This window comes from Chaetodon auriga, chromosome 12, assembly GCF_051107435.1.
Source record: "Chaetodon auriga isolate fChaAug3 chromosome 12, fChaAug3.hap1, whole genome shotgun sequence".
Taxonomy (NCBI): Eukaryota; Metazoa; Chordata; class Actinopteri; order Chaetodontiformes; family Chaetodontidae; genus Chaetodon; species Chaetodon auriga.
In genome coordinates this window covers 19,678,397-19,704,595 of record NC_135085.1, presented here as the reverse complement: position 1 = coordinate 19,704,595, position 26,199 = coordinate 19,678,397, and the positions used below count along the sequence as shown (strand labels likewise).

General features: G+C 44.2%; 1 protein-coding gene across 13 annotated transcripts in view; it reads left to right on the top strand.

The window, feature by feature from the left end:
* ptprfb (protein tyrosine phosphatase receptor type Fb) overlaps window positions 1–26,199 on the top strand; it is a 163,311-nt gene that overhangs the window by 86,339 nt on the left and 50,773 nt on the right. For 4 of the 13 annotated variants that reach the window (XM_076744637.1, XM_076744633.1, XM_076744634.1 and 1 more), the window contains exons 5-13: window positions 4,772–4,960; window positions 6,726–6,743; window positions 9,276–9,386; window positions 16,270–16,539; window positions 17,415–17,996; window positions 18,391–18,524; window positions 19,098–19,242; window positions 22,769–23,074; window positions 23,913–24,106. In XM_076744637.1, the coding sequence (XP_076600752.1) occupies window positions 4,772–4,960; window positions 6,726–6,743; window positions 9,276–9,386; window positions 16,270–16,539; window positions 17,415–17,996; window positions 18,391–18,524; window positions 19,098–19,242; window positions 22,769–23,074; window positions 23,913–24,106 (1,949 nt within the window). The remainder of the gene's footprint in view (window positions 1–4,771; window positions 4,961–6,725; window positions 6,744–9,275; window positions 9,387–16,269; window positions 16,540–17,414; window positions 17,997–18,390; window positions 18,525–19,097; window positions 19,243–22,768; window positions 23,075–23,912; window positions 24,107–26,199) is intronic. The other 9 variants (XM_076744635.1, XM_076744645.1, XM_076744638.1 and 6 more) reach the window with 3 other exon arrangements.

Genomic DNA, 26,199 nt, shown 5'->3' with positions numbered 1-26,199 from the left:
TCAACCTGCATCGCCTGCACTATTTCATTGGATTCTCTCCAAATTTCCCCATCCCTTTTCTTTTCCCTTCAAATTAAAGAGGACTGAACAAAGGCATGTCTTTGTCTTCCTGGGATGACAAGTTGGCAGACGAGGCCAGCCGCAGGAGTAGCTGTAGTAGGAACAGACAGACAGGGCTCAAGTCTTACCCACGAGCTCGACAAGATCTTTGATAAGTATGTGTGTAGAGAGAACTCTCAATTATTCTTTTTTACCAAAGACCAAGGACATAGGCAACTTCAGAAAGCCGTGTTAGATGTGGGCCTCATGGTTTTGCAACTATTGCAAGAGAAAGAGAAATTTCGCCTTTTCATGCTGAACATTATGTTAACATTGTAGCCAAATTAAAGTATTAACTGTTAAACCTTTTGCAAGTTACAAAGTTCTTTGTGGGTGAATTATGGTTAATCTCCCTAAATATTTCTCAAAAAGTCTTTCATGACATTTAAAACAAATCTCATACAATCTGGCGTAGTATAAGTACATCAAAGAACGTGATTTGGAAGAGCTGAATCTCAGTGATGGTCCAAGCCTGGACTCCTGCAGCAGGGTGTTAAAAATGTCAGAGAGCTAAAAGCATTGTAGGTCCAACTTGTCATCTGAACATTAAAGATATTTATTATCTTTGCTCTTTGTTTCATGTTTTTACAGGCGCCTGAGGTTTTGCTCTTGTGCTTCAATCAGAACAGTTCAGTTTGTCTTTATACATTGTTTTTTTTATATTTCTATACCAATTAAATCCTTCTTGTTTGCTCACAAAATTGAACTGCCATTGTGTATTTTGTACTCATCTTGGTTATGATACCCCGAGAGTATCTAACCTTCAATGTTCCCTGCTTCCAATACAGTGCACACAGTGGAAATAACATTGAAGCTGACCGTTGCTCTGCCTCCTACATATGCATTATATCTACTGTACACGCAGCCTGGCCAGTCTTCCATTCAGCAGCTCCCCATGTTAGAACTGACACACCGAGTGAAGCCGCAGTGCGCTCTCCCCTAATCAGACATACCGTGACAGAAGTGTCTGCCAGTTGTAACAGTTCGTTTGCAACGCAAACATTAAGTAGAAGTTGGGGGTGGTTTCATGCATAAGCTTTGCAGCAGTGGTGTGCTTTTTAAAGTGTGCGCTGTTTTTGCTTCCCGACATGACGGAGCCGCTGACTCGTGTAATAACTCCTTTGGGGTCTTTCACCCTGTTTTACCAGTGGTTTGCATTTTTCACAGCCCAGGAATATTTGCCAATAATCTTGATAATAAATATTCTGTAGGCAGCAATACAAGAGCGTTTGATGGAGAATATCCAGTGTTGATGTTGCAGTTTCTTCAGTGAAAGGTATAGTTCCACAAAGCACAATAACATAAATAGCCTTTTCCCCCCTGCAAGGCTGGACACTTCCTTCTGTGGGCAAATGGATGTTACAGACCTTGAAGTCGCTGCAGGTACATTTTGGAGGAAATAGAACAAATCTTTGGACATTCACCTCGAAATACGGGATGACAGACTTCAGTTCTCCTCTGTTCAATCCCTGGGGTAACTGCCTAGATGTGATTGACAGGACAGTGTCATGCCTCATTGATTCAATTGGCTTCCACCATATAGTTACTTTATACTAGACCTAGAGGGCAGCAGCACCTTTTTCTGGTGGAGAGATGGAGTGATTTGGGGCGCCCAACCATTTTTTATGTACAAACTGTGGGAGTCAGCAGAGGACTGGTAGATAGACTTAAATGTACAGTATTTTCTTCACATCCACGTCTTCATATTTGATTGAAGATCAGCCACCTGCTCTTAAGAGACGGCTGTTAATCTTTTTTTTTTTTAACAAAGATTTCTCCTGAGAAATAAAACTGAGATGTTTTACAGAAATTAAATGATTAAATATATGTACACAAAAAAAGGGAAAAAAGTGATGAAATGTTTGCCAAAAAATCCAGATGATAGCTCAGTATGAAATAGCGTTGCTGCATCACTGCACAGACATGCATAGCACCTAATTAATTCTACTGCAAGTCCCCCAAACACAGCCTACTGTCCCTGAACACAACCACCTGAACCCACACCAGCTGTACCTCCCACCCAAGTGGATGCATGCATGAGAAAATTGGGTCCATGTCAGCAGCCTCAGAGGGACCTCCTCACAGCTGATCTGTGGCCATTATGAACATGTTCTAAGTGAATTGAAAGTAGGTGAGTCCAGAGTTCATCTCCCTCTGGGTTTCGTATTATTTAATGGTCTACCCACATTGCAACTTAAAAGGAGAATGACAGAGAAATCTATCGTTTTGCTCATCTTAGGCCGCCATTTTTTCTCTATGCTGCTCTCTTTGTCTTTGAAGGTTAGAGGGAGCAAACCACAGAGGAACACAGGGCGCTACTGTTACCATTATTCATACAATGACAAAGTGTACAGTGTTATTTCATTGTGCTGTAGTTGTCTGTTTTGTAAAGGTATCCTGATTTCAGTTGGGATGTCTGAAAACAAATCCTATATCGTCAGACAGGAACTAAGCCTCGCCACGAAAGATAAAAGGACCATCCAGAGATCTGTCAACTACATCTGAATATGAGACGGTCCAGGCTGTGGGCCAAACACAAGGGTGAAAGGAGCAACTGCTCTGCTGGGGATCAGAACAAAGTACAACACCCATGCACCTATTCATGTTCCAGCCATATAAGTTTACATATGGATTTTTGACTCAGACGAGCCAAGCGAGAGGGAAAATGGAGAAAATTCCATTCAGCGCACCCCTTAGACTCCATCTTAAGTTAGACAGCCATCTTGCTGAAGTAATCTTAGAGGCAATCAGGATGAAATGAAAGCACAGGCCCGAGTTATAAATGTCTGCTTAAGAAAGCAGATAAAATGCAGCAATAACACTTTGAGTGGAGCCAATCTAGTCAGTAACAAATGAGTCAAGTAGAATTTTAAAGGTGCATTTATTGGGTCGTGGAGAATCATTTCTTGTGACAGAAGATATTTGTTTAGTGTGTGATCAGTCTAGAGTGAACAACAACTTGCATGCACTAATGAGGGATGCTCGCAGAAAACGTCTGTGTTCACAGCTCTGTTCTGCCTCCCAGTCGCACCTGCACCCATTCAAAATCTGTCTAACACGGTTGACCACTCCGAGGGGGGAGCTGGAGATTTCATGCCTTAGGCCAACAAAGTTTGGTGAAACTTTCCTTTTTTTCCCCCCTCACCTATCTTAACACACTGGAATACATTTAAATTTTAAGGAGGCCATTCTGTTACAGCCACTCAGTATTACCTCTGTGACACTGTAATCCCATTCTGGACACAATTTCCTCAACTTTCCCGAATAGCCGAATCTCCACCTCGTGTTAATTTGATTCATCCCTGCAGACTAACTATCATTTGCTTATTCTTAACCTGCAGTTAGGTATCTTCTGATGGTGAGCCAAAGGCAAGGGGTTACAATCATTAGCACTGTTCTAAGCATTTCATCTCAGCACTTTGGCCCCAAGGACACATCTACATACTGTATGAGCAAAGAGATAAAAGAGATTACAAGTTTGAGAGCAAGCTGATAATAATACCTCTCAAGGGCCATTGTGTTTCCTCTTGATTAACACTGAGGTTAAATTAGGATTTATCATAAGTGCAGGTGGGGGTCTGATTTAGGATTTGCAGTACAGTTTTTGTGACAAATGCAATTAAATTTTTCACTAAAGACACCAAATGCGGATTGCAAAACCATTGCAAAGCATATCATTCATTTGGGGCATTTCCTGTGAAGATAATTCTCTTACCTTTTCACTACCAACAAAAACTCTCTAACTCTCAACCTAGTTGTATGTTATCTTGCTGAATCTGACTGTCAGAGAGAATTAAGTGTTCCAAGTTGAAAATATGTGACTGATGGTGCAAAATGACGCAACTTGTCATTACAGAGCGAGACAGCACTGAAGTGGGTGTTGAGTGGTGGTTGTCAGTTTCAGGCTAGTAAAAATACAGCTAAAGAGCTGTTTAGTCTCATGACTGCACTCTCTGTTTTCCACAGTGGAGACACATACTGTAAGTGTTTAATGTCACTGGTAGTTAATGCTGGGAGGTACGTCTCACTGATGGTGAAGTGCCAATGCGAAGCACGAGGTAGTGAAAAGACTATATATATTGTTCATACTTTGATAATCGATGATATAATGTCAATATATATTTGAGAAAAGGAGAAGCTCTCACAGCAGAGTGGGAAGAAGGATTATACTTTGCTGTATGTGTTGTCATGGATATGCTGTTACATCCATTATGATGAGTTGGATTATTCAAATAGGTTTGTTTAGCTTGCTAAGCCTAAGGCGGCTCATTTATGCATGGGTGCCCAGAGGCAGATTGCAACTATCCTTTCTCTGTCTAAACCTGAGACTCCCCGTGCCGGGTAATAAGCCTGCTATGATAATCAATCAGAGACAGGATTTTTTTCTACCAAATTTGAAATCCAAGTCATACCACAGTTTATTCGTTTATGTATGTGTGTGTTCTGATTACTGTTCGGCCTGTAGGACCTGAAACGTATTTGCTCTCTTTCGCACTCCTCTCTGTCCTTGCAGATTCAACAGTTGTGATGTTCTCAGTGCCTTTCACAGCCATTGAGAGCGTATCCTGTCAGAATCTTTTTGTAAACATTCGTTCTCTCTTCTTGTTTATTTTTTTATTTCTTGCTCTGTGTGTCTCTGGATATGCTAAAATCTGCCCTTGTAAATTTTCAGAGAACCAGATCCCCCATGGCTTCCCCACCATCGATATGGGTCCCCAGCTGAAGGTGGTTGAAAAGACCAGAACCGCCACCATGCTGTGTGCCGCCAGCGGAAACCCGGACCCAGAAATCTCCTGGTTCAAGGACATGCTTCCTGTGGACATCAGCAGCAGCAACGGGCGCATTAAACAGCTTCGTTCAGGTACAATTCGATTTGATCTGATTCGATTTCAGGTACAATTTGATCAGACCTGACTTAATGCTTCAGGCATTACTCAACATGACACACTGATAATGTAAATATAGCAAAGGCAAGTTTCAGGGTGCAAGACGCCGTCAAATACCAACAGACAGGAGTCGTGTAAGACACGAGGATGATGTGAGAACACTAAAGGCCTTTGTTGTCATGCGTGGCTTCATGGATTCTCTTTCATCACACAAGACATGAAAGTTTTAGTCAAAGTTTGTCACCTTGATAAGTTAGCCGACTTCTTACAGAATTTCATTCCTCACCACAGCAGCAGCCACTTAGAAAGTAACACAGAAGTTGGAATGAAGTTGTTCCTGCGTTGGTGCGGTCTCTGACAGTGATGTATGAGCTTGTAACCTTCCAAAGCACCGAAAGAGAATTTTTCACCATATTAAATAATCCTTAATCCCCTTTTAAACATGCAGCTGGGTGACAATGAGGCCGGCCGATGATGCATTAGCTGGGATTCAACCTTGCAAAAAAATAAAAAATCAATGAGGTGCTCTTTGTTCACAGTAGCAACGCACTTGATAAATAAACAGTGCTCGTCTGACCTGGATTAGATGGAAACGGTGCAAGGTGGAAAGATTAGCGGCTTGTGACCAGGTTCAGTCTTGTCACTCCTTACTAAATCTACCTCACTTAGAGAGTCGGGCTGCAGGTCCGAGGTCCCAAAGATTAAAGATGAGAGCCACTCCAGAAAAAGCCTGGCGGTCGAGCTGCCCAGTGGAGGCCGAATGCAGGTCACTGGAGCACGTTCACTTGGACTCTCCATGTTCTTGCAAGCGTATCCTAAATTAAATACAGATTTCTTACAAATTAGATACAAACGAAACTATTTAACTGTTTGATAATGTTTTTATATCAATGATAAAACTGCCTGAAAGTCTGATTTTTTATTTTTTTTTTACTTCTCGCAACAAACTTTTAATTAGTTTTCTTTCTTGCATATAGTTAGAGTGCCTGAAAATGTGCTGATATGTAACGCCCTCAAACTAACAATTCCTTTTATCCAAACCCTTTACTTGACATCTGCTGCCGTATCAGGATTTACATTACTGCATATGACCTGAAATGAGGCCATTTTTGCGATGGCAGGAAAAAGCAGAGTAATTTGCTGCCACTGGCAGACTCTCTTCCTCTAGTTGCATCACACTCGCTGGATTTTGAGTGAGCACACACACGTTCTTTTCACACCATCCAGTTCATTCACTCTGCAGAGATACTAACTTCTTTTCAGTTTAATACCTCTGACCTGAATACTGTTTCTTGTGCATCAGTCTATTTACTGTGTATGACTTTCATTCATTTCTCTTGCCCATTTTACTAACTGCTTTCTGCACAAATGCAGTCTGTACAAAGAGTGGGGGTCATCTTAAATTTGCTTCATAAATAATCTGCTTAAATTGCATATTCTTTAAATTCTGCTATGAAACAAGGACAAATGTGGATGTAGCTGTTGTCTGTAAATGCAAAAGCAGAAAGGCGTTGTTGTTGTTTCTGGTCATTTGCAGACAACTCATACAGTCTTGCCTCATAGCATTGATTAATTACACTGAACTTTGTCACATCGCATTTAAGTGGCTTCTACTCTGTATCAGTTTATTTATTTCTTTTTATCTGTGGCCTGTCAGAAGCCATGTTTTTCTCCCACTGTTGTAAGTGGATTACTAACTAATCTCTCAACCCTGTTTGCATCGAAATTACTCCCACCTAGGTGGTACACCAATTAGAGGTAAGGATGATAAAGTGTGTTGGAAAATATCACGTCCACACCATTTCCTCACATCCGTATCAGACCCCCTGCATTCCCCCCAAACGCCACATCACCAGGTTCATCCACACTGTTAATGCCAGCCCACCCTCCTCCACTTCTCCCTTTGTCTCTTCCCAACGTGTTCTGTCTGCTGTCTGCTCCTTAACAAACAAATGATCGCCAACCCTGATGTCAGGAGAATGGAAATGCAAAAGCAAGTCCAAGGTGTTATCTTGTAAATTAGCTTTTTCAAGGCTCCTCCTTTTCTGTTAGAAACAAACCACGTTTATGAACAAACACACACACACACACACACACACACACACACACACACACACACATATTCAGACAGAAACAAACAGATTTCGGCTTCTGCCTCTCCTCTGGCTTTTCAGAGAAAAGGGGCGAGGACTTGCATTTTAAACTAAAGGCCACCGTGGCCACAAGAGGATCTACCTGCCTCTTCTATGCAGCCTCAACGTAAACTGAAATGGCTGCATTTGCATACAGCCTCTGCGGCATTGCCCCGCAGCATGGGAACAGGTCGAGATTGTTAAGGTGGAAGCTTCAACCCCTTTTTATGGTAATCATCTGCTTTTCCCCTGGAGTGAAAGCATAATTTCCGCTCAGCGACAGTGAGGTAAATGGTGGACGTTTGGGACAACCTAAATGTATTTTGAACTAGCAGCTGTCTGTCTCACTGTCTGTGCGTCCATGGCTCCTATTCAATTAGATGTTTAGCTCTTTAAGAGTTGAGGCGCCCTTATGTCAGCCTTTGTGGCCCTTATGTAATTGTTGCACCAGCAAACAGTGAAATGACCTTGTAGCAGATCCACCAGGTAGCTTGAAGTAATTGAAGGGGTTTAGTGTCGAATCTCTGACAACTGCCATAGCAGTAACCTTCTACTTTCCTGTAGCACTCGCACTGTTTTCTCCCACGGGAGAATGGGCAGATTGACAGATTGGTGACAACGGCATTAGTATGCAGGTGCGTGTCAGTGCTGAATCAGACAGCGATGAGCTCAGCGTGCAGAGCAAACACCTTGGAGAGATGTGTTGTCATGAGATCTGAGGTGATATTACCACATGTCACTGCCCCGCCCTGTTTCGCTTCTCTTTTTTGGTCTCGTCTTGATTCGAGTCCCCTTTGGTTGGTGGTGAAGCTGTTTGTTACATCCATCTCATACTGCATGATGTGAAAAACAAAATGTATCCTGACATCATCTTATGCTGAGTATTTTTGTCATTTTCAAACTGCATGGTGGCTGGCTGCCTTTCATGCTCGTACCATGCTGTTTTGGAGACGCGATAACCGTCATCACTCGCTTGTGACATACACACACATACTGCTGAGAGAAGTAGTTTTGTTTTAAAACATATATTTTTATTTCTTACCTCTGTGGGATGCAGGTAAGATTGCTGATTTAGGTTTAGGTTTTCCATTTTTTGAATTACAACTGGTCTCATCTGTCAGCCATTTGCAATTCAGCAGCAATGATTATGTGACCGTTATGGACACGGATTGTCAAAATGACCACACCAAGATAGGTCTTCTCCTGGGCTTTCGTGTTTTGCTAGAAACAACATGTTAGCCTTCTGTCTGATGACTTCAGCTACTTGGGATTGTGAATACTAATCTAAGCCATCTGGCAGAGGAGCGTCTCCCTGGAGGGCTTCAGGGAGACATGGTCAAATAGTTGGTGATAAAAGAAAACAATTATGACCTCACTGCTAAATGCATGCTTAACAAAGACTGAAGCAAAGACACCTGCACTGGCAGTTGGTTCTGCAGCAAAATCTTCCAATCCATGAAGCAAATAATGACTTAGAAGAACAGTTTAGTCATCAGTCATCACTTTAATTTAATATGCAGTATTGTATTATGCATTTGAATTGTATTTTAGCTGTTAGGATGTGAGAAAACATTTACTCTCAGATCAAAAATTAATCAGAGTAGCACTCCTCCGGAGGCTCACCACTTAAAACAATGTCCTTTGGTGAAACTGTAAAACACAGTTTGTACAGTTGGATCGTTCCTTTAGACGTTTCATCCATTCTTCTGCTTTTGTCGTGGGTATTCTTGAGTAAAGCTTAGCTTCGTCCCAACATGTGGCTGGGATAGATAACCCTCCCTGACACAAACACTGTGGTTTGTCAGTGTTGTTCCGTGAGCAGAAGGCCTCATCAGACTGTGGTGATTGTGACATGTTATTCAGACGATTCATTGACCCTCAGTCATGGTCTTCTTTCTCCTTAACGCGTCCTGGCAAATATTCTGTTAGCGTCTTTAAAGTTGCCAAATCAGCTAAATGCTTACGTTGCCATAAGCATTTCTTTGACAAAGCTGTGTCCATGTCTGAGACACTTAATTACACATGAAGTGGGTGAGACTGGTTGACTGCAGGCTCTGTAGCGAGTCCACTGTGCAGATATCTGCTTTGGTTTCATGCCACGTTATTTCTCATGTTCCACAACTGTCAAGACAGCTAAACTTGTTAATCCTCTGCGCAGGAGCTCTGCAGATTGAGAACAGCGAGGAGTCCGACCAAGGGAAATACGAATGTGTTGCCATGAACAGCGCTGGGACCCGTTACTCCTCTCCTGCCAATCTCTACGTACGAGGTAAAGTCGAGTGTCTCTCTCAGGCCTTGAATTTGAATCTTTTCTGTTGTCTCACGCCCCTTGTCTGTTTCATCCTAAATGTTGTTCACTCAACAACAATCTCTATTCTGTGTCTGTTGCTCCCTTTGAGACCCCCGTAGCCTCAATGGTTCACCCACACAGGTGATTCAGTTTGTTTCACTTATTTTGGATGGTTAGAGCTCTGGGGTGTGCGGAAGTGTTGCAGGCTGTGTTTGATTGACATCTTTCTCACTGTGTCATGAGCTTTGTTGCACCTGCAAGGGTGGGACAAGTCACAAATTTATAATTCTTATTGGTGCGTGGAGTCATTCCCAGCATCGCTCTGCCCACCGTCAACTCAAGCTGAGTTCTAATTATCCAGGATAAGTGAAAACACCTGTGGAAAACATTTGCAGGGTCTTTGATTGTTGTGTAATTTCCACATTTAACGACCACATTTATACCACTATTTCTCTCTCCTTTTCACTCCTTCAACAAATTCTCCCACCATTATTCTAGCCTTGCCACCCCTCCCATACCAATGAGCTGAACTAACCTCAGCCGCCTGTTTGGCTGTGAACTCGACCAGGTGCGGCCTCTCTGAAAACAGCTGCGTTGAAACCGTTTCCTCTGCTGGCATTGAAAACCATGCCAGGCCTCCTTTCTTTTTTATTTTGACTGTATCGAAAGGCTCCATTATTTCCCCCCGCACAACCCAGAGCTCCTACAGGCATGGAGGGGTCTGGAGTTTCAGGGTTTGTTTTTGTTGTGGCGTCTCCGTGAGCAGACTAATGCAGGGCAAGGGCAGCATTGTACCCATCCTGGAAAAAGCCGGTATAGGGGAGAGAGTAGTCTAGGTCAGCCCCTGCGGATAACACCACCATGTCTGATGTACATGAAACAGAATAGCTGCTCCAGTTGTTTGTGTGGGTGGAGGACGGAGTTAGAGAGGGAGGGAGTGAAAGTGCCGGAGTAAGAAAGAGACACGCTCAGCTATCACTTCATAATTTTGTTAAAAGCGCATGCAGTGATGTACCTTTGAGGCTATTTGATGGACGACTGATTCCGTTGTCTGTTTTTCCGTCCATCAGGATGAATTAAGTAAATTAGTGTCCAGTGTTTCCTTTGGAACCAGGACAGGAAAGAACAAACCACCACTTAGGAAAAGTCAAATTGAATTAAGAACAGTATTCTTTTTTTAACAAAATTTGCTCTCAACAAAATGTGCACTGCTAATGTTTAGCATCAGTAGAAAAGTATCCAAAGAGACAGAACCTCCCCCCGGATCAGACGAACCAGGAGTAAAATCATCCTGCAGGACCACAGCGGCATCAAATTTACAGATTAAACACTCTGGGCTCCAGAAGGTTCAGATCTTAAATCTTGACAGGGGGAGGTAGTCAGGCAAACAGCAAAGGCGAGAAAGGGATATAAGTCTCGTCTATTAATCAGGGCATGTCTGTCACAGGTGCAAGCGCAGCCTTTTCTTCCCCTCAGAGGTAATTACAGTAGTGGTGTGGCTTGGCGCCAGCAGGGCCCCCAGGCCCAGCGAGTCTCTAACACCACCCAGGTAGCTGTCAACCCGTTGGCCCCGACACCAACTTTTCCGCCAGCCTCACCACACCAGTGGAGAGATAGAAATCAAACCAACCGTAACCCTTTTAAAGTGTTCTCGTCTGGAATGGAGAACAAAGGCTCTAGCCATGTTTTCACTCCATCTTTGTTACTGCTGCAAGAATGAGGAGACGGGACCCGGGGCTGTGCTATCACCGGGCTGCTTGATTTGCTTTAAAACATGAGGGACTCAATACAAGTGGCCTTTGACATGCCTCTCCTCCTTCCTCGTTCTTGTATGTTGTTTTTTTTTTTTTTTTTTTTATTCCAAGACACCAGAGGGGGGATTTGGGGGCTTACAACGTCTGCTCTGAAACTTGTAAACATAACAAGCCTTGGAAGCAAATGGGTCAAATGTTAAACTTTTAAGTGTTGGCGTGAAGCAGCAGGCTGTAAAAATTTGGTTGATTTCAAACTTCTGGCACAAAATGAAAATGATGATTGGGCTATGAATAAATAAACGCTATAAAGCTACAATTCTTAATGCGTTGTGATGTCAGTAATATTGCAATTCAGTGCTGAGTAAGTGACAGGAATCCTCCTTGGGTAGGAGAGTCATTTGTAGGCTTGAAATGCCAATGAAGTTAGCACGACTTGAAGATGACATGAAAATGATCACCTTGGAGAATTATGGTATTGTTCTCTATCAACACCCTTCTAACTCCCGCCCAGATGCAAACACACATACGCCACTGCCAGACTTGCATCAAATGTGCTAATAACGGGTTGTCTTTTGTGTCTGCCGGTGTGTTGTGGTTTTTTTTCCACTCGCCGTCGCTACCTGATCCCATTCCCGTCTGCAGGTACACACACATGCTGCCAGCGCCACCGTCACCACCCTTGTCTTGACATTTTAGAGCCACTAGAGAATGATGTCCTCATATTTCTTCGTGGGAGGGGGGAGGATGAGACTGAAGGAGGGGGGTGGGGGGGTGGGTGGGTGGTCTTCTCATGGATTGTTTTTCCCTTCCTGTCAGGGTGTCTATTTATGTCCTTCCACTTCTCATCCATTAAGAGTGTGTGCGTGACCGTAGGTGTGCAGGTGCGCGCGCGCCTTGTTTGCTGTGGGTCGCTTTTGGTGACCCTCCTCTAAAGGAGGACTCCATCAACGTGGGCAGAATCACAAGCGTCCTGTGATTGTGCATGAGCGCTCATTTGTCAAGTGCTTATCCCACAGCGGAGGAGGGATGTCAGCCTCTGTCTGCTGGCACTCCTTCATATATCCATGTGACATGTCAATATGTCATAGAGGATAAAGTGCTGCAGCTGGGCTTTTCTTTCACCAAAATATCTTCATGCCGTTCTTTGTGTGTGTGTGTGTGTGTGTGTGTGTGTGTGTGTGTGTGTTTTGCCAGGGAGGGAAACTTAAAGATTATCTGTTCAGGTCAGTTTTATGAAGCAAAAGATTGAGTGTTGGAGCACATGGTCTCCTCTACATCAACAAGTCAAATGCTTTCATGCAAAGAAAAGTCTGAAATTACCGAATATGCGAAAGTGAGTTCCCCTCCCTGTACTGTGTGTACTGTGTGTACTGTGTGTACTGTGTGTATGCATTACTGCGCCTGTCTGTGCCATGTCACTAACCTCCACTGTGTCCACAGAAACACTGTTCTGTTTCACTGTGTTGTTTTCCTCTCCACTTTGTATCTTTTCATTCCATCGCTCACCTCCATCATATCACTTCATCCTCAAACAGATCAGCGTGAAGGTTTGTCCGTTTCTCTTTTAATCCCCTCCCTTCAGTTTGGTACAGATTTTAGCTGAGGTCAAACGTCCTTTCCAGCCCCTCCGATGAAGACACCGATATCCCTTCCCTGAAAAGCAACAACATCAATAATAGCCTTCCCTAATCCATCATAGTGTAAATGTGTCATCGTGTCTACGTGTGTGCATGAATCCTTGAGTAGTACTAGCATGCCTTCCAACGCCACTCCCCTAACCTGTGTTTCAATTAGCCTTGCCAAAACACACAAGGAGTCCCTCAGCAGTTTGCTTAAGTCATTATGAGATCTCTGTTGTGTTATGTATCTGTGGAGTCTTCCCGACCACACCCATCCTGTCCCTGTCAAACACGTCCACCAAAAACGATAGCTTTCACCCTCAGTTTTTCCATCCGCCTCTGTAGGCCCATCAGAGGTGTGTGATGGATTACTCCAGTATTCAGGTGGCAACCGGATTTGCCAGGTATTTAGGCAGCAACACCCCTATTCTCCCACTGAGCGACATGGGTATCAGAGCTGACAAAGCCGTTCTCAGGGGATTACGTCTGTTTTACCGCCGTGGGCATCCACTGCCCAGAGACTGAAGGATGTCATAGGCACACGTTAGCTTAATGAAAAGACAGACATTCCCCCTGTCTTCATGCCATGTTTATGATGTTGTGCTGCAAGAGCTTTTAAGCACATTCATGAGAAAAGAAGTCCCATCTACTTTTACTAAATCTGTGTAACAGCTAATCATTAATAAATGGTTGATATCAGGAGATGTGGTCCTTGATACGCACATTTACGACTGAAACTCTGTTTTCCAGTTAATGAATGATGACATTGACATTGTCAAAGAGAGAGCGAATGCTTTGGAAATCACCCCTCCCTTTACTTTACTTGTACCGTCTGCAAAAGAAACACTGCTGCGCAAAGAGCTGACCTATAGAATATTTAAGAATGAGCTGGCAATGTGCTGACAGGGGGATGATCAGCCATCATGGTAGCCCAGCGGTGCTGCCAGGAAGCCCGGGAGCTCGCTGACTCTGTGCCAGTTTGCGCAGATATTGATTGACTGAACAGGTTCTGCTATCCTTGGGCACTTTGTCAAGGCAGTTAAATTTATAGGTATCCAGCAAGCAGGCAGGCGGAGTGGAGACAGGGCTTATTTTGTGGTTTTGATAGAGTCCCGGAGCCCGTCTCTCCAAGCCGCTCTCAACAGGAGAGAGGCTTCGGGGGAATCGATAACAATTACCTGCCCTCTAGTCATTTTGTTCCACAGCACCTCTCCAAACTTAACCGCACGACATGAATTATTCACAACATTAAGTGTTCAATATACACAGGCCCCATTGACGGACTGCTCTTAGCACTGTTTAGTCTATGGAATCATGAAAGAATAACAGATACTTTGAGCTTAATGGTTTTACATTAGGGCTACTTCTCTCAGGTTCCTCTTTTTCATAAGTATATGTTGTGAAAAATAGCTGCACTTGGAGGATATTACAGCTGTGTGCGAAGACACAGGTGGCCACCAACATAAGTGGGATACTGACGCTTTTTTTTTTCCGGAAATACTCAAAGGAAAGTCTGTTGTGCATTAGTCATACTGGAAATCAGATGTTCAGTCATTTATAGGAGAAAATTGGACCAAGTTCCTCCTTTATCTTCCCCTTCTCTTCTCTGCTCAGGCTTGTGATCCCGTCCCGTATCTTTCCTCAGCTCCTGTGCATGCTTTGCTTGAGAATGTGGCCCCTGTCCTGTTCCCAGGCTGCTAACGCTCCTCTGCCTGTCCAGTGTGTGCATTGAAAAATCACAGATGCCGTGGCTGATTTTAATCTTTCTGGGCTGTTAATGTGTGTCACTTTGCATGAAACCATCCTTATAATGTAGTAACTCAGTAATCTTTGCATTATTATTAGTATTAACCGGACGTCATACTCAGTCCTAAACCTTCGCTCACCTCTTCACCATTCCCGATGTTAAGCTGATCTTTTCCCCACACACCCTCAGCTCTTATTAAAAGAACTGCAAAGTTTTGATTTATCTCTGATGTTGTGAGAAACAAACTCGGAAGCCCAAATTCCAAAACATGCACGATTTCAGTGTGGTTTTTTTTGGCTCAGACCTGGGATATTATTTTCCTGAAATATCGAGCCAAGTAGTTTAAGCCCACATGATTGTATTGATTAAAAACACAGCAGCAGGTCTATATACAGCACCTCAATTATTTTGGGGAAAATTCAGATGAGTGTGAACCAGGTCCCCCTTATTATAGTGCGGTCCAGAGAACCAGCCTTTTCCTGACTGGAATCTCAAAAGGTGCTTTTGTGTGTTTTTTTCCCCATTTCAACACATAATGAGGGGAATAACAAGCATGGCTATATAGTAACAACGTTCTGGTTCAAATTAGATTGGGGAGGGAGGGGTGAGGGGTGGGGGAGAGGGAACGTGGAGGGAGACACATTTGAAAATCCATTTTCATGGAGACTGCTGCAAAAGAGCAATTACAGTCAAGGTTCTTTTTTTTTCAGAGGGACACAGAGATGTTGTAGAGCATTAGGGGAAACAAGCAGTATAAACTCTGCAGGCTTAGTTTCATGCAGTGGTATTCTTAATACATATGATCTGCACTAGTGGGTCCTCGCGAGGGAGCTAAGTGTTTGCCTTGGCTTCAGTGTCTTCATAATCAAGGTTAAAGGAGTCACAGCTTCCCTTCCATACGTTCAGCACATGCTGTGTAATGTTCAGCATATCGTACGTTTAACAGGTCTGACACTGATGGACGTTCACACAGCGCTGTCAAGTCAGGCTTCCTTTACGTGTCAGGCGGATAAGTTTGTTGTGGTTGCCAAAAGTTGCCAGAAAAAGATCTAAAGTGTGTAAATATGGCAGGCATTTCTTGTGTATCTTTATTTAGATAGAAAACAAGTCATATGTAAATGCTGGCTGCCTGTGTATTCTGGGCCAGCTTTTCAGTATTGCATGGAGCCTCTGCATCGGTGTTTGCCTTGTCCCTGGCGACGTCAACGGGCCCTTCTTGTCTCCATGGGAACCCCTTTTTAATGTCAGCCTATCTGCATATCAGAACTGCACAAAGAGAGGGAGAGAGGGAGAGAGAGAGCGAGAAAGACAGACTGAGCAGAAGGAGCCAGGGAGAGGGAGAGGGAGGAGAAATCAAACAATGCCATCTCCACAGGGTCCCTCAATGATGCAACTCTCGCTACCATTTGACACTTTGACAAAAGAGGGCCAGACATAGTCTCCAGCAAAACTGGGCTATTTTTTTGATTATATTCCCTTTTGTAGGCAAGGGGATAAAACACCCCCTCAAAGTTTTCTTGTGAATTTCCAGAGCCATTTTGTGACAGTTCTATTATTCCCATTGTGCTCGCCTGCACATTCGGACAAAAGCGATCAGCCCTCCATTCTGTTAGCTTTCCTGAGTTAGCGTTTAGCCATGTGGAGTTGTATAGGGCAAGACCATTCATGAAATCCCCCCAAAAAATCATCACATTCACCTAACATATCCCACCTTTTCACTATATTCTACTACTCCCCTTCAGTGCGAAGAGTCCCACCCAGGTTCTCCATTCCCCCCACCAACCAAGAGGTGATGCCAGGCGGCAGCGTCAACCTAACATGTGTGGCAGTGGGCTCACCCATGCCCTACGTCAAATGGACGATGGGCTTGGTGGAGCTGACCAAGGAGGAAGAAATGCCCATGGGACGCAACGTGCTGGAGGTCACCAACATCCGCGAGTCGGCCAACTACACCTGCGTGGCCATCTCGTCTCTGGGCATGATCGAAGCCACCGCTCAGGTCACTGTCAAAGGTGAGATCTGTCGAGGCTGCCGCTGTAGCGATGCGAGTTCTGCCGTTTCTTTGAGACATCCACAGATTTCTGATATTTCTGATAACAGGTTGTTAAAAAACTGAGTAAACAACTTTCAAATGGCCTCTGAAGCTTCTTGCATAATCATTGCGGTGGCCTGTACTGTGGCCTGTGGTTTGTGTTGATACTGGGAGGTAATAATTAAAGGCTGCTGCTGTTTTCAGTCTCTTTGTCAATGAGCATTGATGTCAGGGTTTGTGTTTGTGTTTCTTTCTGTATGTTAGTTCAGTCCCTTTTTTCTGGAACAATGTCAGTGTGAATGTAGTTCTACCCCCTTGTGTGTATGTGACTATGGCAGTGTGTTGTCTACCCACTGCAGCCTCTCTTATCAGTTGCCATCTGTATTGATCCCACTTTCCACTCAGCTGATCAATACTCAGAATGTCACAGTCATTTAGAGGGACCACAGCAATAGAGACCCCCATCTTCAAAGAAACCATAATGAAGACCCTCTGTTTTGTTTGTATTTATCGTACACTCCTGCAATTTTCTTGTATTGTCGGTAATGACCAGGCCGTTATGAACTGAAAATTGGGATTTCAGTCAAGCTCTTCTATTCATTCGGGGATATTGGCTGCTGACAGCACTATAAGGATTAGCCTATGAAACAATCATTTCAGTGCTATGAGTTACAGAATAAAGACATGACCAATCATATCTTTTCTCCACGAGAGCTCATTTCAGCTGTGGTACGCGTACATTTTGAGAATCAGTGTATTGAATGTGTCAGACGTCCAGTTTTTCTCAAATTACCCACGAGTCCTTGAAGTCCATTCTTGATATCAAAGCTAATACCTTGTTTCTCCCCCCCTCAGCTTTGCCAAAGCCCCCCACCTCCCTCATTGTGACTGAGACCACAGCCACCAGTGTGACTCTGACCTGGGACTCTGGAAACCCAGAACCTGTCTCCTACTATATGATCCAGTACAGGGCCAAGTCCTCAGACAATGGCTTCCAGGAGGTCGAAGGGGTGGCAACTACCCGTTACAGCATTGGTGGACTTAGCCCCTACTCTGAGTATGAGTTCCGTGTCATGGCTGTCAACAACATTGGCCGTGGGCCGCCCAGTGACCCTGTGGAGACGCGCACTGGTGAGCAGGCCCCCTCCTCGCCACCTCTGCACGTCCAAGCGCGCATGCTGAGCGCCAGCACAATGCTGGTCCAGTGGGAGCCGCCCGAGGAACCCAACGGGCAAATCAGAGGCTACCGGGTCTACTACAGCTCGGACCTGACGGCTCCGCTCAGCGCCTGGCAGAAACACAACACAGACGACAGCAGCCTCACTACCATCTCCGGCCTGACTCCTGACATCACCTACAGCCTCAGGGTGCTGGGCTTCACCTCTGTAGGTGACGGGCCACCTTCTGACATCCTGCAAGTCAAAACCCAGCAGGGAGGTGAGCAACCACCCACTGAATATGGCTCTGTGTGTTAATTAATGGTGTGTATATGCATGCGCACATGTCAGATTTAATGTTTTGTTGTGTACGTATGTTTGAATATAGTGTTAGACAAGGTAACAGCATGCAGTTCAGCATGTATAGTTATATAAAGGTCTTGTAATTTATTTGGCCAATGTTGTGTGTGTTGTACGTACCGACAGCATGTGTGAACGCTCATAAGACCATTTGTGTATTAGTCTGTCCTTGCCATGCTGATGCATTCCCATACAGTCAGATGTGTGGAGGCGGTTATTGCTCCTGACACTATGGAGCACATGCAGCTTCAGTAATGTGCTCTTTTTGTTCCTTTTATTCTTCAACCTCCGCCCTCTCGCCCCTCTGTACCCAGTCCCTGCTCAGCCGTCCAGCTTTGAGGCCGAAGCTGAACTGGACAGCCGCATCATGCTGACATGGCTGTGGCCCGTACAGGACCCCATCACAAAGTATGAGCTGCAGTACTGGGAGGCCGGCTCCGAAAACAAGGTTAGAATAACAACGCGGAGTTATAACTATTTGATGACCTGGTGTTCTCTACTGCATGCCACCTTTCATTATCCATCTATCTGTTTGTCTGTCTCTCTATCTGTCTGTCTGTCTGACCATCGGTCCGTCTGTCTGTCCGTCCATCTATCATTTACACTTTTCTCATATTCTGCTGTGAGATTGCAGACGAATGAATCTTGCTCTTTATGATGCAATTTCTCTGAATGGGAAGCCGCGGCTGAAGCAATGTTATTGTAGTAATGCAGTCAACTCCCCAGCTGATGGTGAGAAAGATTTACTGTAGCAACAGACAGCAAAGTTGGGCTGTTCTGTCTCTCAGTGTTGTGGCCCTTGGTTCAACTCTGCTGGACCACTGCACCAGTCGTAAGCTAGACAATTTGTTTTTGGAGTAAGTTGCTCTCCAATTGCATTGCTGTGTTGTATAATGGTCTTGCCGCATTCTCTATTTTGTATGCATGTCGGAAAGAGAGACAGCCGTTGGCCTTAGGATTTCAGCTGAAGATTAATTCCTCCTCTTCTCATTCAGTGGCATCTTTCTGTCTACCCCTCCAGATTCACGTGACCTTCAACCCAGCAGGCTCCTATGCTGTGGACGGTCTAAAGCCTGACACCTTGTACCGTTTCTCGCTGGCAGCCCGTTCTGAGATGGGTTTAGGCGTCTACACCCAGCCCATCGAGGCTCGCACCGCCCAGTCCAGTAAGTCCAATATTAGTCTCTCTCATCTGTGTTATCTCCTCGTTGTCTACTAACCAGTGATTTCGTCGAGCGACAGTCACCCGCGGCTGGCTGAAGCAGGTTTGAGTTTACGCAGAATAAAGCTGTGTTTCATCAGACAGCGTTGGCAACTTGAATGTCAAGTCAATTTCAGCACAACTTAAATTGCTGACAGTGCAGCATTCCCGGTCAGCCTCACGCTCCCACCACCTCCCCCCTGTCACCAACACTAACCCTCCTGTCCATCTATCTGAGGGCAGGCCCTGTGTTCAGTGTCAAAGGTACGTTTAATGTGTCTCTTTCCCACATTTGTGAGCTGTGCTGTGTTATTTCGCCTCATATCATTATGTGCTTTTACAGTGCCAGTACTCAAAATGTCACTCCGCCAGCTGACTGCTGATTTTTGTGCTGTGGTGGCACCATGCTTGGACCAACTCAAGCAGGAGGCTTATGTGCAGTACATTTGTGCCTTGCACACATTCTGCCCAGAACTATGTTTTATTGAAAAGAAAAAGTTCACACGAACAAGTGTGCCTTTCTAAATTGATCCGCTACAGAGGAGACTTATCACTGTGTTAGAGACGTTAGAGCAACAGAACACTAAACAGAAGTCTAATCTTACCTGGTGCTGATCCTGAGGATTAGTTCGAGACATCCCCGGTGCATTTATTTTCTTAAATACCAAAATTATATTGGTACATTTTACAACTTTTCAAATGCATCAAAGATTTTCCAATCAATCATATCAAAGCGTGTCTCTGCAGTCAGTAACAGGGTCACAAATAGAAAAGAATACAAGAGACTGGATGGAGAGTATTACTCTTTTACTCCATTACTTTTAAATCTGCCCCCCCTTAGGATGCTGAAGAGCCACCACCCCTGTCAGCCATAGAGTTATATAACTGTCAGTTGAGATCATGATTGGTTATGAGTCGTGTGCCTCCTGTCAGCAGGAGATGCAAAGACACAGAATTTGGAGAACAGAATTTGGATTTCATGCAGCAGGAGGATGGTGTGCATGAAATAAGCGGCAGCCTCGGGAAGGTTCTGAGGCAAATAGGCAGAGGGGAAGTGTGACATTTTCTAGTGCTGCATTTAAATGTTTAGTTTAAGTTTTTTTAAGATTCAGAGCAATGAACATAACTGAGCTGTATTCGTATATTTTTTGCTGTTTATATATGGTGAAACGCTACAACTCTTCTGTTCAGCTAAAGACTCGTTTCCTGATTCTTTACTTAAAACTGAACGGGAATGTAAATAAGAGGCGGTGTTTAGATAATTCAAAATTTTTAAAGAAAAAGCTGGACAGCAGCTAAACTTAAGCTATCAGTGGTGATGCTGTTAGTGTTTTGTTTACACAGACAGCAATAAAATAGGTCAATATTTGAATAATGATTGGTTGAGAAACACATAAAATGCCAGTTTTTCCACCTGGAAGTCTTTATTATGCATGAATATGCCTTAAAAGAATATAGTCAAATAATATATAATAATATATATAATGCCCTCCAGTCATAAAAATATATAACAGTATGTGTTTGGCTTTAATATTTGGAAAGAGGAAAAGTAGATAGAGGATCTTCCTTATCTATGATTCTATCTATTTTAAGCCCACTCTTTGTCTTGCTCGTTTTTGCCTCCGAGGCGCTTGTATTTCCTGTGGTGTTGTCCTCCCCTCATCCAATTTGACTTTGATCTAGCAGATTTTTCATCAGGACCTCAATATCACAATCTATTCTGCAAATCACCAACATTGTTTTGATTCAGTCTGTCACATTGTTATAATACATGTGGTGTTATCAGGTCTTTGTAGTTTTCTGTCCACTCTCTTTTGGACCAGAGACCACCCGATGAGACTCTATTCTCCTCTGTGAAGCCCTAATAGGTGGAGTTCTGGCATTAGTGTATTGGATTCATATTTGAGCTAACTGTTCATTGCTCTGCTTATTAAAAAATCCATTTCATGGGCATGTTTTGGAAGAACACCCTGCACACCTTGAATTTTGGTTTCCTTGGTTCATTGTAGTCTCTCTTGAAGAGGCCTTTTTTGTGAAGTTGAGTCAGTGTGTGATTGAGTTCGATGCATGTGATGTTTGAATGCCTTTGTGTTGGTTTTCAGTGGTCGTGTTCTTTATTTTAGAATTATTTATTGGTTTTTTGTTGTTCTCTGGACTTTGAGAGTTTACATTTTGTGTGGCAGTTACCTTATATAGTTCATATTATTTCTTGCCGTAATCTTATTATTCCAGACTACAGGTGAAGCTAGAAATTACCAACCATTTCTAGACACAATATTATATTACATACAATGATATTATACCTAGATATTAAATTTAAAAATCACGTTGATGTCCTGTTGGCCAGTAGTTTTAACACAAAAACCATATTTCCACAACAATGCTGGTTTGATTCAAGTCATTCAAATCCAAAAGGTCAATGCCAGAGCAGCATTTATGAATTCGTCCCATCTGATAATCATAACAGTATTGTTTTCCATTGTGGTAGCTATAGACCAGATGTTGACAATAGCTGGAATGTCCATAACTGTTATTGATTATGAAATTAGAGCTTCATGCACGACCTCGTTCAGCCCAGCGTATCTCTGCTGCAGAACTGAGCAGGTCACACAGACACTGTTGTGATGGCCAGAGCTTCTGTATCAATGTGCGAACACCAGTCAACACTGTCAAGCACTTGTTCACACTCTCGCACATATATGGCCACTTTATTGCTCCCTCTGCGTACTGCGAGAGGCAGCACAGAGGGCAGTTAGGGACAAATTACGTCTTTATAAAAACATCGCCTCGTAAAATTTTGGCACATTTTATATTCCGTTCAGCCCACCCTGTAGTTTCATGGCCTCTCGCGTAAATGTGGTGCCAACAGCTTCAACAGTAGCCTGGTAATGTGTTTTTGCAGCCAATCTCTCAGTCCGGATGTAGCGTCCTGTTTAGTATGGAAGCTTTTTGTATTCAGTATGAAAAATTCAAATGTTATATTCAAACTTGCGTTGCAGTAATATGAAACGTATCACCTTCAGTATGAGTGCAATTGATTTGCAGCTCAGAAAGGGACTGAAAATACACTTTCAGTAGGTAGAGAACATGGGAAACATGCAATAGGTTGGCTAGACCTTGAGGTCGTGTACTTCAGATAGAATAAATGTCTGAAAAAAAAAAAAAAACAGTTGGTGAAGGCTTTATATACCATACCATGTCCTACATTACATTAAACCCAAGGCTTGGGCTTTCATTAAAAAAATACATACAGTATGCAGTGCAAAACAAAAACAAGATGAAAATTCTCAGTGACGTCAGATGAGCAGGAATATTATACAACTGCAGTACCTTGATTTAGTATGCGTACTGTTGAATATTACATTTTGATTATCATCTCGACTGAACGAAAAGCTTCCACTTTGGCCTTCTGTTTGCTTGTGTTTTCGTTTATTTTTTGTTTGCTTGATCCGTGCCCCCCTCCATGTGGTTGTGCTCCCCTCCTCCTACAGCCCCATCCGCCCCCCCTCAGGAGGTACATCTGGTCAGCCTGAGCTCCACCAGCCTCAAGGTGAGTTGGGTGGCACCGCCCGCCGCTAGCCGCCACGGCGCCATTGTGCGCTACACAGTCAGCTACCAGGCCCTGGCTGGAGAGGACATGGAGCGACATGAGGTGACGGGCATCGGAGCCGACGCCACTAGCTATGTGCTGGAGGGCCTGGAGAAGTGGACTGAGTATCAGGTGTGGGTGAGGGCGCACACTGACGTGGGCCCGGGCCCTGAGAGTGCCCCGGTGAGGATGAGAACCAAAGAGGATGGTAGGTTCACACCTCCCCTTGAGCAGAGTGCTCTCAGACTCTTCACATCTGTGTTGCTTCGGGCTGCCTGTCACAATTCTCCTTCACTCTCTTCAGCGTCTACTGCACATTTCTCTGTGTCCTGTTGATCAATTCTGAGTTAATGAGGCGATAGTGCTAGCAGAGGGGGCGGCCTCTCTTCTCTCTTCTTTCCAGCTCGCTCTCTAAAGCTTTAACACTTTACATCTGCGGCAGGTTAAGGCTCATCGCCCCTAGGACCTCAGCTCTGCACCACTTTCCTCTGCTTTCACTCTTTAAATGCCTTCTTGTTTTCTTCTGTTCTGTGGAATGGAAGTGGAGCAGAACTCCCCCTCTCCCGTTCCATCACTCTTGCCTCTTTTTCTCACCCGTTCCTCGTTTTGTCTGCAGTCTGATAGAGAGCGGCTGCCCCTAAGAGAGAGTCGTCTATAATTAATGTGTTTGAAGTTTGCTGCAACACAGCTAATTTCATATCAGAATTAAGGGCATTACAGACATCTATGGACTAACATGCTGTCCCGCATGGGGTGTTTTGGGGACACAGTAGACAGGGAGGGTCTTAACTGAGTAGACATGACTGTGATTCATGACCAAATCTAGTATCACTTCCTTCTACGGAGTCTATAAAAAACTCAGGAGTCATTATTTTGATGGTTTTTGGCTCCTCATCACAAAACACAGTGAACTGAGGAAAATCACCAACTCAGCATATTTTGACTCTTGCCTCCCTCCCCCTCTGTCTCACTGTCTGTCTCCCTTTTTCTGTCTCACCCTTGCTCATTCTGCTTTCCATCCCCTTTTTTTTTCCCCTGCTTTCCAGTGCCAGGAGCACCCCCCAGGAAGCTGGAGGTTGAGGCCATAAACTCCACAGCAATCCGGGTCACCTGGAAGCCGCCCCTGCAGGGGAAGCAGCACGGCCAAATTCGAGGCTACCAAGTCATCTTTTCTCGGCTTGAAAACGGCGAACCGCGAGGCCAGCCTAACATCATGGACGTTGCTTTGCCAGAGGCACAGGTACACTGGATGATGTCTTACTCTTGTCCAGAGTTTCTCTGCCTCTCTTTCACTATCTCTAGCTGTCTTATGCTCATTTCCCATTATTTTCATTCTCCACTGCTCCTCTGTTTCCTTCCATTCTCTGAGTTCACACTTCATTTCCCTCATACCAGGTGACACACATGGAATCTTCTTTCTGTCAACTGCGGTACCCCCTCCCCCCCTTTTTTTTCAGCGTTCTCCACATGTGACATTTGACTCTAAATTGGTACCCTGCTCCCACAGCTTTGGATTAGCTGTCGTAACAAGATCCATTCTAATTCTACAGTAATAGCTATTAAATATTTTATATGTGTTACATCAGGATGAGGCTTAGTGGAATCAATGCACCTCTCTTTGCGGTTTTAGCAGTAATACATATGCACTGCCTTGTTACCATGTTTATAAATTACAGTTTTTTTCCCCGACGCCGCCCCTTACACATTAATGCAGGCTCCTCCAAATCGCCCAAAGCTGTATGACACCCTGAGATGGATGAAAGATTGTAATCCTTAAGAGGGATTCAGAGATTCATGAATATCTTAAAACCAAAAACCCCACTCTCACTTTTTCCCCCTCTTTCGGAGAAGAGAGACCAGCTTAAGAGCTTTTTTCTGATTGTTTGCCGGGAGAAATGTTTGCGCAAACACGCTTTCACTCATACCCTCGATGGCCTCACACAGAAACATCTCATTTGAACAAATAAGCGTTTCTTGGCCGCAGGAACTCCACATAAAATCTGAACATCTTCGCGTGTGTCTCGGAGTAGCGTTTGCTGATAAATGCTTTGCAGCAGCATTTAGAGAGACCAACAGGTTGCTGGTTCAGTTCCCAGGCAGCACACACTGCTGTGCCCTTGAGTGCAGCTATTAACCCTCATTTGCTTTGGCAAACACCCCGCTGTCTTAAGTCTTATCATTTCAGAGGAGGAGGCATCATCAGTTCACCTTGAAATGACGTGTCAGATGTGCTACATGCCAAGCGATGCTAAGTAGAGACTTGTGGATCCCAGATGTGCAACGGGCCTTCACTGATAAATACATAATGAGCCACCCAAGTGGCCCATCTCACATGGGACTCGATAACAGTTTCGAAGCATAAAATTAAGTTAATTTTGGCCAGATAGAGATGAGAATAACTACAAGAGAGGCCCTTGCTGATACCGCCTGGCTCAACTCCCAAACACAGTCCTACACCTTTGTTTTACAGCAGTAGTTTGTGGCAGCTGCTGCTGACAGTTCAGTGTTATCTGACTGTGTACTGGAGTGCTTGACAGCCAGGACAGCGTCGGTTGGTCTGGAAGAGGAGAAAAACATGGTGGCAGCTTGTCTTCCTGGAAGTGTTTTCCTTATATCGACATGTTTAGTGTGACTTTGTTTTGCGTTGTGAAAACTGAACTGAACATGACCCTACTTGTTGTGCAAACAATACTCCCCGCCATGTCTCATTTGTGCCAGGTCCACACAATAAACACAAAGACACACTGCAATTTGGCGCTCAGCATAGCTCTCATGTTCCAGTTTGGTGTCCAGGGCGCCTCTCAAACTCACCGTCCCCTCCCTGGCAGAAACCTGAATTTCACCTCCCTCCTCCCATGTTTTTCTTTTTCTCCCTCCTCTTCCCTTTCTCTCGTGCCCTCATTTTGAGAAGCCTGTTGAGTAATTACCAGAGGCTTGCGTGCAGGTTGGTTACCCTTGATTGAGTCATCTCAACAGTTTGTTTTCTATGAGACAGCGCTGAGTAGCCAACCTGCAAGGACCTGCCCAGACGTCATTAAAGACCACACATTCAGCCGACGCTCCCTTGTCCACGTTCACCCAACTGGTTTTAAAACAAACCCTCCTTTTCTCGTACGTTTTTCCATTCATGCACCCCAACAACAAGTGGAAAAAACAATTCTGATAACATGAGCAGACATGCTCACTGCTCAGATCAACCTTGTAGTAGGCGTTCCAGCTGGCTCCGAAGAGTTCATGACTCATCCAAGACTCATGCAAATCCCTCAAACGCACACCTGTAATTGATGATAAATAAAAGGAAAAAAACAATTTTCTTCTATCTTGGCTCATCCT